General features: G+C 39.5%; 1 protein-coding gene across 1 annotated transcript; it reads right to left on the bottom strand.

The window, feature by feature from the left end:
* Window positions 1-3743: 3743 nt before the first annotated feature.
* On the bottom strand, window positions 3744-12672 carry Arpc5 (actin related protein 2/3 complex subunit 5). Its single transcript, XM_077802604.1, has 4 exons — window positions 12358-12672; window positions 9923-10004; window positions 7478-7654; window positions 3744-5119 (listed from the first exon to the last, which is right to left on the bottom strand). Exons 1-4 carry the CDS (start codon window positions 12498-12500, stop codon window positions 5057-5059), a joined length of 465 nt encoding a protein of 154 aa, XP_077658730.1. The 5' UTR covers window positions 12501-12672; the 3' UTR covers window positions 3744-5056.
* Between the last annotated feature and the right edge of the window lie 568 nt (window positions 12673-13240).

Genomic DNA, 13240 nt, shown 5'->3' with positions numbered 1-13240 from the left:
AGACCCAAGGTAGGCACGGACAGAGGGGCCTTTAGAGTACCCCTTTCTAAAATGTTCAGAGACCCTTGAATGTTTTTTTAATTGGGCCTATCTTCCCATCCCCAGTCATTTTGGTGCTTTCTAGTATTTTGCCTGTAGGGTTAAGTTATGTGTAAATCTAATACATTTTCGTTACGGCTAATAATCTCTTCAGCATGGCTAATGACATGAGATCATAGCTCTAGTACTTGCTAAATGGATTTGTAACAATTAATTGAAATAGCAGTTTGTTAAAATATATTGTTTCTGAAGCCATAGGAAATAAGGAACCTATTAAAACGGAGGCAGGAGGTCAAATGCCCTCCGATACATTTTAAATACCAGTTTATTTAAAAATTGGACCATTTTGGATTTTAGGCTGTTTATTCAACTGCAGGCCAAGGCAACCTATGAAAATAAAACCCTGCATTTACAGTTTAGAAATAAGCAATTTAAACACTTTAAGTCAGCTGGAGAATTGTGGGAGGGCATCACTTAAACTAACCTGCTTGACCACCAACTTTAATTACTAAAATGGCTCCAAGTACCTAGGCCTGAGCATAAACTAATTCGAAAAATGAGACTGTGGAAGTAGAGAGGAAAGAGAGCACAGGCAGGCAGCAGATGCATGGACTGAGGAGAGAGAAAAGGAATATAGAGAATAGAATTAGGGAAAGGAAAAGATATGAGGCAACTGAAAACAAGAAGTGGAAAAGCTAGAGATAGACAAGAGCCAGTTCAAACTTGTTGGATCTCATACCAACTCTACCAAAGGCAGCAGGCAATGGAGTGAAACACGAAGAATGCAAGCGTTTGCTCTTTGGTGCTGGTGAATGGTGTTTTGGTCTCATATCCATGCAGGTCTATGATTTGGATCCTGTTTTCCTTGAGTCCAGAGTTATCTCAGAGATCTTCCATTTCCTGGGATTTCCCATGCAAAACCTCTAATTGTCAATTGGTTTGAAATTAGAATGGGAGGGCACTCCAGAAAAGAATAACTCCCAGAGAAAAACTTCCCACTTGAAGTATAAGACCTCCCAAATGGAGCCCCATATAAGTTTATTGAAGTGAGGTGGGACAAACTGATTTTTAGGATTTCAACCAAGCATCTAAATTCCAGTTATGACTAATAATCTTTTGAGTCTGGATAATTACATGAAATTATAGCTCTGATTCTTGCTAAATGGTATTATAACAAAATTAATCAAAATAAGTTTACTAATAAAATACATTGTCTCTGAAAACAATTCAGGGAATTTATTAAAATGAGGTTAGAGGTTAATATCCATAATAAATGGAATTCCTAGAAAAAAGGGACTGAAAAGTTTGGGTCTGTTAAATCAGTATCATTTTCTTTTGTGACTTAATTCTGCCTAATCATTAGGAAGGCACAATGGCACAAACCTGCAATCCTAGCAACTTGAAAGGCTAAGGCAGGAGGTTCACAAGCTCAAGGCCAGGCTGGGCAATTTAGTGAGACACTATCTCAAAATAAAATAAAAGGGGGCTGGGGGTGTAGCTCAGTGGTAGAGTGCTTCTGTTTTTTTTTTTTTTAAACAAGAATCACCAACGTGCAGGTAAAACTACTCATGGTTAAGGAGCAGGTTGTGCTGGTGCTGCTGAGCCTGCTGTGGTAATGCCTCTCCAAATCTTTCTTCTGACTTTTCCATCTGTGAACTTTTGTCTCTATGAAGGGATCCCGAATTGATTTACCTCTCAGCAGTACTGAGGGTGGTGTTCCTAGAGAAAACCCAAGTCTTCATCTGTCCTAGAAAGATTTTCATTCCCCAAGCAGCAGGCTTGAGAAACAAGTGTGACAGAACTTTGGAGTCAGGCAGGTTTGAGTTGGAATCTTGGCTCTGGCACCTACAAACCATCTGATCTTCAGGCAGATTTTACACACACACACACACCTATCTAGAATTCTACTCCCTTTTAAAAACATTAAAACCACAAGAATAATGACAATGAAACCCACTTCAACTTTTATTGTTTATGTCACTTCAACTTTTTTGTCCTTTTGCTCCTGCAAGACCTAGTTCAGATTGATCTGTCTCACTGCACTATGGTCTGCCCTGATCTCACTGTTCTCTCCACACTACATTTACAATCAAATGTTAAACTACAGGACATTAATCACCTTTTCATCACTGTGACCAAAATACCTGACAATAACAATATAAAGGAGGGAAGACTTTGGCTCATGGTTTCAGAAGTTTCATAAAGACCATGGCTGGCTCAGCTAAACAGCTCTGGGGCAAAAGCAGAACATCATGGTGGAAAGATATGGCAGAGGAAAGCTGCTCAGCTTTATGACAGAAGTGGACAGGAGGTAAGGGGAGGCAGGGACAAGATACCCGCCCCCCCGGGCTTGGCCCCAGTGACCACCTTCCTCCAACTGGGTCTCATTTCCCAATAATTCATTCAAGTCACCAAGATGTCAAAAGATCAATCCACTGTGAGGCTAAAGTCCGCATGATCCAAAAGTCCACTTCTGGACACTGCTGCATTGGGGACCAAGCCTTTAAGTACATGAGCCTTTGGGAGGATGTTCTAGATCCAAACCATAATAGTACCTACATCTTACTTCCCAAATAGCTGAAAGCAACTTGTGAGAAAGACCCAGACCTTACTCTTCTGCTGTGTCCCTTATGACCCTGGTGAAAACACTAAATGCTTAAAAGAATTGGTTAATTTGTACCAGTTTTACATTGATTTCACTTGTGTATAGTAAGAGATTTCCTTGAGTTCTCATACTCATCTTGTGCAACTGTTACCTAACAACCAAAAAAGGGTATGTTTGCTGTTTTTCCTTTTCAAAAAATGGCAATAAATCACTAATATTAAAGTAGAAAGAAGTGGTAGGTAAAGAACCACTTTACCTAAAAAAAATTTTGAGTAAAAGTGCCAATTGGCACTTATGTTTTTTCCCACAACTAATCTAAATTCTTCACTAGTGATGGCCCTGTCATGGCTACTACAGCCTGGGCTGGCATGTAGCTAGGATGCATCAGTTGAGCCAGAGGTTTCCAGCTGCTAGCTATTGGTCCAGTCCCTATGCTGTATTGCTCACCGTATTTTTACTATCTTCCCTTAGTAAGGCTGAGAGGTGGCAGATTTTAAACATATCCATTCTTATGAATATAGAATACTGAATTCCAGAATTTCCCCCAAAACTTCAGTCTCAAAAATGAGTTAAGAACTCTATGAAAAAGTACCTCTCCCGCCTGTTTTCATTTTTAAAAATGGTCATGCTATACCTACTTGATTACTTCTAATACCTATTGCTTGGTTTCTCCTAACTTATAGCCCTCTGAATTGCCTGGTAGCTTTTAAGGATTTAAAGTAGGAAGTTAGTTAGGTACAGGTGAAAACAAACAGAGTTGCTCTAAGACAGATATATGAAATAGGTTTGAGGTGTGAGAAAGAGTTTAGATACTGGGAGTAAATGGCTGCAGCTGCTGGGTGCCTAGATCTTTGGGCAGTGATGCTTCCAGTAGTTCTGTGGTATCTAGGGGACTATGGAATCACTCTGAAGGCTTCAGCAGTGCCCTGACACATTAACTACTTACTCCTCTTCTCTACTACCTTGTATGTGTATAAAATAATTTTATAAACCCTACAAAATCAGTTCTTGTCAAGAGTACAATACATGATGGTAGCACCAGGAAACCTTTCCTCTTAATTAACCACACATTCATGAGCATTACAGTAAGAAAAATAAATTATTCAACACTGACATTTTATTTTCTGAAGTTTTATCATTTTTACAAAACAAAACAAAAAGCAGGTATCAAAAACAGCAGAGTTTATAGAATTTCTGCACCAGTTTTCATATAAGTCAGTGATTATGAAACTGGTAGCCAATGTAAATACTAAACACAGGCTAATTTCCCTCTTGGTCATATGCTTTCAGGTGGTTTTTTTGGAGCTACTCTGAAACAATAGCTTTTTATAAGCACCGGCCACTTTTTGAGAACCGATTTGGTTTGTCCAACAAAGTAAACAATTTTTTGCTGTGTGACTTTTTTTTAAGAAACACTGAGCTGAACACAGAATATGTTATTTGTTTGGATCTGAACCAAATCTTTTGAGATCCCAATTACCCTGAAGAACACTGAGGACATTTATAGGGCATACTAAATGGTATAATAAATATATGTCATCATAATGTCTAAGGCAGCTACTATTTTTCTAAAGAAACAGTATTTCATTCAGAGGCTGCCCAGAGTTTGAACTACATCATAGTTTCCTCATCCTTTCTGATTTGGAGTAGTTTCCCCAAAGGGAGCCACATTATTGACACAACAAAGCTTTAATATCAAGCCAAACAGGCTCTGATATTTTATAGATACACCTTTGTAGAACAAGACTCCTTGTTCAGAACCCTGGGTGACCACAAAGAAATCAAGAGGCCATGATAATTGAATGTTGAAAGTAAGTAGCGTTCTTAAAACTCACAGCATAATCTGGAGACAAGGAGAAATAAAATTGGAAATTAGTAATGGTTTTCACCCACCACTTGTTCCAGAAACACATTTTGCTTAAATAAGGGAAGTATGGTCCAGTTTTGCAATGTTAATAGCTGCCAGTTTCATATATATATATTTTAATAAAGATCACTTCCTGACTAGCAAGGAGTTAGGAAACTGGCCTCAAATTCTGATCTGATCCCTCGTATTAGTGGGGGGGGGGGGGAGAACAAACCAACAACACAGTAACCAGCTGATAGGGGTTTAAGATTGCACAATTAAATCTGAATGTACATGATACTCTACACAGACTGGTATAAACATCATTGAAATGGTTACAAGAGGATGAAACAAAATCCTGCTGAAACCAAATTTCCTCCACATTATCCCAATTTTCATGAAAGGAAAACTGGCATGTAATTTTCTTCTTTATAGATATGAAAAAGGAAGCAAGAAGGCAAAGCTGAGAAAAACAGATGCTACCCACAGGGCAGCCGTGGCATTTGGTTGTTTTGGTCTTTGTACCAGCAACTCCCACTCCTGCAGTGGATCCAGTTCCTGCTGGACTACACCGTCTTCCTTGCAGTCAGGACACGAACAATGGACCCTACTCCTCCAGCAGCGAGTGCCTATAACAAATCAAATGTAAATGTTCACAGAATACTAAAAGGCTATGTCTCATATAAATAATTTTTTTTTTCTTTCAAGAAGGAATGTACAGCACAGACTGTGAATTCATTAACAAGTATTTCTTCAGCACTCATTATAACCAGACACTTTTTTATGCATTAAAGATATAATAATAAATAAAAATTTTAATATCCATGCTTTCTCGGAGTTTATATTCTAGTCAACTTAGTTTACATTCTAGTACATTGTTTCTAAATCATGTTTTGAAAACATGCATCCTAATGTTCTTACCTAAAACAGGTGCTCAAATATGAATTGAGGACATTCTGTATCTCTTTCTCATCACAGGAAGAAAATCAAATTGAGATCAACCATCTAACTTCCATTTAGATTTGTGAGTTTGTAGGAAGATATTATTTAATAGCTAAAAACTTAGAAACTTTGTAACTTGAAAATTTGAAAGCCAAGACAGTATTAGGAACCCGAAGCTCTGGGTACTTTAAAAAATACCTGCTAAATACTTGCTGTATACCACTATGTTTCAAACGCTGTGCCAGATGCTGGGGATAAAAAAATGAATACATCTAGTAGCTTCTGCTCTGCTGGGAAGAAACCGTCTTATAAACAGAACATTTTAATGTAATATATGAAAAGGCAAGAGTTATGACAGAGTGCCACAAAAAACAAAAGGCACACGCCCAGCCTGACAGCAGAGAGGAATGTTTTAGGTAAGTCTTCCAGGAGAAAAACAATGTTAAATGGATAAGGAGGTGACAGACAGCAGAAAAACCACAAGCAAATGTACGGAGGTGTGAAAAGGGAAAAGGCTGGCTTTGCTGTAGCTCAAGGGAACAATGACATGGCAGAGGTTAGTCTTGGGAACTTGGACTTTATTCTTCTGGTGACTGACAAAGGTACATTTGGGTTTTAAAAAGATTATTCTAGTGGCTGGGTGGAGAACAGATTTGAGGGAGGCAGACTGGCAGCTGGGATGCCAGTTAAGAAGCTATAGCAACAGACTGGAGAGATGCTGTGAACCGGGTGGCGCGTTAGAGATGCACTTGGGTGGATGGATCTGAGAAGTGTTTAGGAGGTAAGAGTGGCAAAACCCAATGACTCACGACAAGAAGCAGCGAAGACTTGACACATGCCTCCCTCTTCCTCATTTATAAAGAGGAATGGCAAGTTTTTCCTCCTAGTATTTTTATGAGGATCTAATGAATTAACATGGAAAGTTCTTGGGAGAGTACCTGGAATATACCAAGTTCTCAACAAAATGCATGAAAATGGAAGAAGGGATTTAAAAATTATTAATTTTCCTTGTTCTCCCATTTAAAAAAATTTTTTTTATAGTCATAGATGGACAGAAGGCCTTTGTTTATTTTTATGTGGTGCTGAGGATCGAACCCAGTGCCTCATGCATGCTAGGCAAGTGCTCTGCCACTGAGCTACAGCCCCAGCCCCTCCTTATTCTCTTTAAAAAAAAAAAACAAAAACAAAACAAAAAAACCCCACATTGTGGCAAAATACATAACAAAATCTGCCATTTTAACCATCTTTTTTAAAAATTTTTTTTAGTTGTACATGGACACAATATCTTTTATGTATTTATTTTTATGTGGTACTGAGGATCGAACCCAGTGTCTCACACATAATGAGGCAAGCACTGAGCTACAGCCCCAGTCCTTAACCATCTTTAAGTATAAAAATTCAGTGATATTAATTATATTCCTAGTGTTGGGCAGTCATCACCATTATCCATTACCAAAACCTATTCATCACTCTAAACAGGCACTCTGCTCCCATTAAGCAGTGACTCCATATTCTGCTCTTCCTCCAGTCTCAGGTAAGCTCTAATTACTTTCAGTTCCTTTAAATCTGCCTATTTCAGATTATAATATATATTTTTTTGTGTCTGGCTTATTTCATTTAGTATAATGTTTTACAGGTTGATCCATGCTTTCTAATAGCAAATTCCTGTTTATGGATGAATAATACTCCACTGTAGGTATGTACTACATTTTATCTGTTTATCTTGGGTTGTTTCCTTCTTTTGATCACTATAAAATAATTCTTGGTTTTTACTCCTTATTTTCTTTTGCAAAGATTTCATTTAATTAAAAGTAAAGACAAGGTTTAATGAGTCATAATATATGTGCTTAGTATATGTGAATAAATGTGTTGTACACCAGAATCTCTTAAGACGACCAAGGCTAGTAAGCACATACCTGAACTTATTTTCATGCATTTTATTGGTAATAATGTGTTGTACAGTCAGGCCAATGTAGTTACTAAGGTAAAAGAGGCACTGTTACCCTCTATTATAAGGAAAACAGTTGTACAGATTTATTACTTACCTTTTCATGCCACTGTAGTAACATAGCACTGCTATTGTCAGATGGGCTCTCAAAGCCCTTATAAATATACTTCATTAGGAGATCCACACCATTCTTGTCCAGAGATTGAACGGCCTTTTCGATATCATTAGCTTTAAAAGAGATGAGCACCTTCAAGACAATGCTGCCTGCCCGATCCTGGGGGGGGGTAAATATATAATAAACATTCAGATATATGCCAGGGGCTACAATTTAGAAAGGTCACCCTGAGGTGATATTTGAATAAAGACCTGAAAAATGCAAAAGAGGAAATCTGTGGGATATGGAAGTGTTTCAGATGGAGAAGGAACAAGTGCTGTAGTGTGGGTTCTGTGTGTTCAAAGGACCCCATAAGGTTAGAGCAGAGTGGTCAGAGAGTAGCAGGACAGAAGTCAGGTTTTGGGAAGGCAGATCACGGAAGGCCTCCAGGCCATTGTAAGGACTCTGGATTTTACTCTAAGACATTGGAGGGTTTTAAGAGCATTGCTATAATCTGATTCATATTTTAATCATTTTATTGTCTATGTTGAGAATAAGCTGTGGGTGCAGGGAAGCAAGGCAGAAGCAGGGAGCCCAGTTAGGAAGTGGCTGCAATAATACAGGCTGGTTTTGGGTTAGCATGGCACGAAAGGTGGTGAGAAGTGGATAGATTCCTGACATAATTGGAGGTAGAGCTGAAAACAGATTGGTGTGGTAATTTCACAATTAAACAAATTTAAATTTCACTTCTTAGTCTTAAAAAAATGCTATCAAATAAGGAAACTAGTTTGAAGTTCTACTTTGAACTATGCTTTAGAAATTTTTTCTTTAAAATTTTATTTTAAAATATTTAGAAAACTTATTTTAAGTTTTTTATCTATAGATATGAGATATAGTGATATTCCTTCCTGGTGATCCGGTAAAAGACTTCTCTAACAGCAAAAAAAAAAAAAAAAAAAAAAAAAAAAAATTTTAACCCATTTAGCAAAGCAAAAGGAACACTTAATTGACCCTTTCATCATAATTCAACACAGTGTGCTATCTTTGGCATCCCCTATTGGTCAAGATTTTACAGAATGTTTCTACCACCTATTGCTATCTCTAGTTTAAATGATCTGATTTAGAAAAATATCTGTATACCCAGAGTTATAACCTCCTACCCACAAGCTGTGATAAAAACCACCCACATGAAAGCAGAAGGTGGTAAAATCAAAATTTCAATGATGTTCCTAATAACTTTTTAAAAAGCAAAGAAAAATTCCCTTATGAAACACTATGTTGCCTGGATAATAATTATCATGCATTTATTTAAGCTATGTACTACTATTCAATTAAGGAGAGTTTTGAGGTTCTACAACATATAAATAGCCACTAACAGTGCAATGATGTTTTAGGATCCATTTTGTTTGTTTGTTTATAAGTGCATGCGAGGTAAGCATGCTACCAACTGAGCCCCAGACTGGCAATATGTTCTTTTAAAAATTTTTTAATAAATATTTTTTCTTTTATTAATGCATTAGTTATATAACAGTTGGTTTCATTTTGACAAAACCATGTATGCGTGGAATTTGATTTACTTATGCTTCATTTTAAATAATAAATGAGGAAACAGGACCTGAAGAATTAGTGAATGACTGCAACAGGGAATGGAAGTTGCACAATTTTTCTGAAGGGCAATTTGGCAATATCTTATGTACCAAAAGGCTTAAAAAATGTGCATTCCTTGGTCCAGTGGCTCACTTCTAGGAGTTTGTTAAAAGAAAATAATTAAAATTTATCTCAAGTTATTCCCATCATACATACAGCAAGAAGAAAAATAGTCAATGACAAAAAATCAGTTATATCTAAACTGCAGCACACTGGTGTATAACAGTTAAGAATGCTATAGAAATAAACTTATTGTTAAGGAAAGAAATTCCTGGACATTGTTATTCAGATGAAAAGTAGGTTATAAATGCTATTTTTATAAAAACAAAAACACTCAAACTCTATAAGCATATAGCAACATCAAAAAGGAATAAATCTACCTCTGGGTAGCAATATTATGATCAACATTTAATCCCTTAATATGTGTGAGTTTTTTATAATAAACATTTATTTTTTTATAATTAAAAAGCTTCAAGAAAAAGTAGAATCTGTGTATTTTGATAAAAATTTTAGTTACTTGTTAAGCCTTTGACTAAATTTAACCTGACTGCTCCTTTTTTAAACACACAGAAATGATTAAACCATCATTTGAATTCACTATGACTACCATGCAGCATTATTATATCTCATTTCATGTTACAGCATTCTTTTTTCACATGGAAAAGTATACTCTAATCTATTCTACATCAGAGATAGTGTTTAGTTAAAATATTTGATGACTTTGTGAGACTTCAGAGCATTTTTTTTTTTTTAAGAATAATAAGGTATCAGTAGAGATCACTGTGTGTGGCTGTGACTCACCTTCACCGCCTGACTCTTGGTGTTGATAGGGGGATTTTTCAGAGCTGCCTGGAGAGCAGCTGTCATGTTTCCTGTGATGGTGGTTAAGGCAGTAAACAGCAAAGGATAGCCCCTGGGAAAGCATTATAACACCTGGAATCCTTAGTTTAAGACCTGATTTTATCCATAAGAAGAAAAATTTTCATTGTCACATGTTCAATATTGAAAACTCAAATGTTTTGGTTTCCAAAGTCACTCAAAGGCAAAATATTGAAATAAGAGAACGTCAGAATTAAAAAAAAAAGACTATCAAAGATTGATAATATTTTAATTCCAATGAAACACATATGCAAACATTATGTAGACTGGTTCTTAAGAAACCCTAAAATAGGGCTGGGGCTGTAAGCTTAGTGGTAGAGTTCTTGCCTAGTGTGAGGCATTGAGTTAGATTCTTAGCACCTCATAAAAATAAACAAATAAAATAAAGGTATGCTGTCCATACATAACTACCAAAAAAACCCCCCAAAACAACAAAACACCCCAAAACCAAAACCCTAAAATATACATTGGAATCATTAGGCCCCCATATGAACTAAAATATATCTTATGTGATTTTAGCTGTAAAAACATAAAGACTGAAGTTTATACTAAAATTATAATCTATATTAACTGACATGCTGGCATTATTACTCTAACAAGCTGAATGATATAAATAGCAATTTCTCAATACTGAACAAGAGGTATTACAGAAAATGTAATAATTCATATGACCTTTAGGTGGCAGTTTACTTTTTTTTTGTCTTATACATTTCTTCATACTTCAGAAAGGTTATTCAAACTGTGTTAGACCATACCTATTAGATTTAGTCTCTCTGAAAGCACCAGTGAGTTAGCAAGCATGAGAATGGGGAGGGCCAATCAGACTATCAGAATGTACAGTCATTTCCCTAAAAGGAAAAACCACAAGAGAGTTCACTTGTTCCTCCATCTGTAGTACCAGACCAGGGCTGTCGCTCCCTGTAATAACAAAGGTAAGAAAAGACAATGCCTTTGTATTTTAGAATGAATTTATTAAAAAGAAGATCCACTGATATGGATACCATAAATTACCTAAAATATTAGTTTTCCAAAACATCATTTATCCCTCCCTAATAAGAAATGTTTTAAGAAAGAATAATGCTTACCACTTATCTTAAGAAATAGGTATGAAGAAAGAAAACAAAGCTATAATTGTTAATAAGCTGTAATTTTCAAGGCTGCATGGACTTTCTAAAGAAGCACACCTTTTGTAGACTGGCCTGTTTTTTAAAGACCCCAACCAGTTAACAGGCAGGTACTTAAATAATGCAAAATAATAACAAATGATTGTGAAAGCTGTAGCAATCAAAGGAGAACCTATACAGCACATTGATAAATGTTTAATGCCATATTTAAGTGCCTTTATGAAAAGATACAGTTGTCATAAATATTTTTGCTCAGATTATTACTTCATTGTAGTTTAACAGGACACTGATAAGGAAAGAATGCACTCAAGGATAATCAGAAATGTATAAAGAGCTAGTGATTGAGATTTTTCTAAAATTACAGCTTTGTTTTTTGCAACATTTACGTTCTCCTAAAAATGATCTGATGTAAATGCTAATTTGCGATTATGAATATTCAAGTATGCAAACCAAGAAACCAGGAACTGACAGCCATATTTTAACTAAAACGGAAACAATTTCATGATCACAAAAATGATTCTGCTTTATGCAAATGACTCATCTTCTATTTAATTCATTGGGGTTTATTTTAAATATTTCCAGGGATTCTCCACATGCATTCCCCGTCTTTTCTCTATTGTCCTATTCTTAGCAGATAAAAGACTCCAAGCTTCCTCATTGGGAGTTTTCGTGTTCTGTAGTCACTCCCCACACCTGGTTAACAAATTATGTGCCACCTATATTTTGCCAGATCCCTTTTTCTTAATGGGGTGGAGGGGAGCCCGTGGGCGAAGTACAGAGGACCTCAATTTGCGAACCGCTCCATCTCTCCCGGCTAGAAATAAACTACTCCAACGATACAAAACGCAAACCACATAACAAAAAGACTGAAGACGCCCGCCCCCCGACCCCATCTGGAATTTCTGGAGCTAAAGCGATCCCCGTAAAGAGAGTTCTGGGAGGAAACTTGGGCGCGGGCACCGGTCCGCGGCCGGCCCACACCTCCCGGCGCCTCGAGGGCGCGGCCGGCAGGACCGTCCCGAGGCCGCCACGCCCGCGCCACCTGAGGAATCCGGGCCTGGGCCGGCGGACGCGGCGGACCCGGGATCCCGGGAAGCCCCCGCCTTTCAGAAGAGGGAGCCAGGTCCAAGCCGGGCCGCCGGGCTCGCGGCGCCCGACCCGGAGGGACTGTCTCCTCGGTCCCCGCCGCCCCGCGGGACAGGGGCCGGGCGGGGTCCGCGAACGCAAGGATATTGCCGCAGGCAGGAGTCCACCTCGCCCTCGTCGGGCCCGGCCTGCCCGTCGCCCCCGTCCTCCTCGTCCACGAACTTGTTCTCGTCGTACTCATCCACGTCCACCTTCCGGAAGCGGGCCGACGACACCGTGTTCTTCGACATCCCGGATCCGGACCCGTGGCCAAGGCCTCCTCTCGCTGCTGCCTCTAGCTCAGCAAGCCCAGCCCGGCAGAAACCCACTGCACGGCTCTGGATTCACTTCCCTCTTCCGTTCTGGGGCGTAGCCGCAGCCGCGGCTCGGGCGGTTCTGGGCCTGCGCGCTGGTCCAGCTTCTTCCTCCTCAGGTTCGCGCTCTCCTCCAGCCCCCGCGCCGCCCCCGCGCTCCTCGGGGAGCGCGCGCGAGGGAGGGCGCGCGCAGGACACTGCGCAGGCGCGGACTCGCTGCAGGAAAGGGGCGGGGCTGGGCGAAGGAGGCGGGGGCGGCCGGGCGGGCAGAAAGCGAGGCAGCGGGCAGAGGTAAGAGGCGATTGGTTGCCGGGTCAGTCACGTGATCCACAGGAGGTTCCCATAGAAACGCTTTTCTGCGGTCCAGTCTTGGGGGCTTTAGGTTTTCGGCGATGGGCACCGGGGGCGGGTGGCCTTGGCTTTTTCTGCCTCCGCTGTCGCTGGCATTGACCTGTCCTCGGGGTCCTGCATAAGGTCGGGCCCGTCCGGACGTACCTGTGGGGTGGGATGGACTGGCTGCAGGACCCAGTCCCCTGCAGTTGGCAGGAGTATGGGACAGAGTGATGCACGCCCGGGCGCCCAGCATCATTCTAGTCTTCAGAGTCGTGGCTTCGGACCTCGCGCTGCCTGGGGCTGCGTTCCTGAGCTCCAAGCTCCTTTCGCGGGTTTGAAACTAC

The sequence above is a fragment of the Urocitellus parryii genome, chromosome 9 (assembly GCF_045843805.1).
Source record: "Urocitellus parryii isolate mUroPar1 chromosome 9, mUroPar1.hap1, whole genome shotgun sequence".
Classification (NCBI taxonomy): Eukaryota; Metazoa; Chordata; class Mammalia; order Rodentia; family Sciuridae; genus Urocitellus; species Urocitellus parryii.
This window is presented reverse-complemented; position numbering and strand designations above follow the sequence as displayed.

Bases quoted from the DNA above. Each gene is read 5' to 3' on its own strand.
- Arpc5 (XM_077802604.1), bottom strand. From the start codon at position 12,500: ATGTCGAAGAACACGGTGTCGTCGGCCCGCTTCCGGAAGGTGGACGTG. The intron at 10,005-12,357 runs ATATCCTTGCGT...TACTGCCTTAAC, and splicing joins GTGGACTCCTGCCTGCGGCA to CACCATCACAGGAAACATGA. The intron at 7,655-9,922 runs GTGAGTCACAGC...ACCCCCCCCCAG, and splicing joins CCAAGAGTCAGGCGGTGAAG to GATCGGGCAGGCAGCATTGT.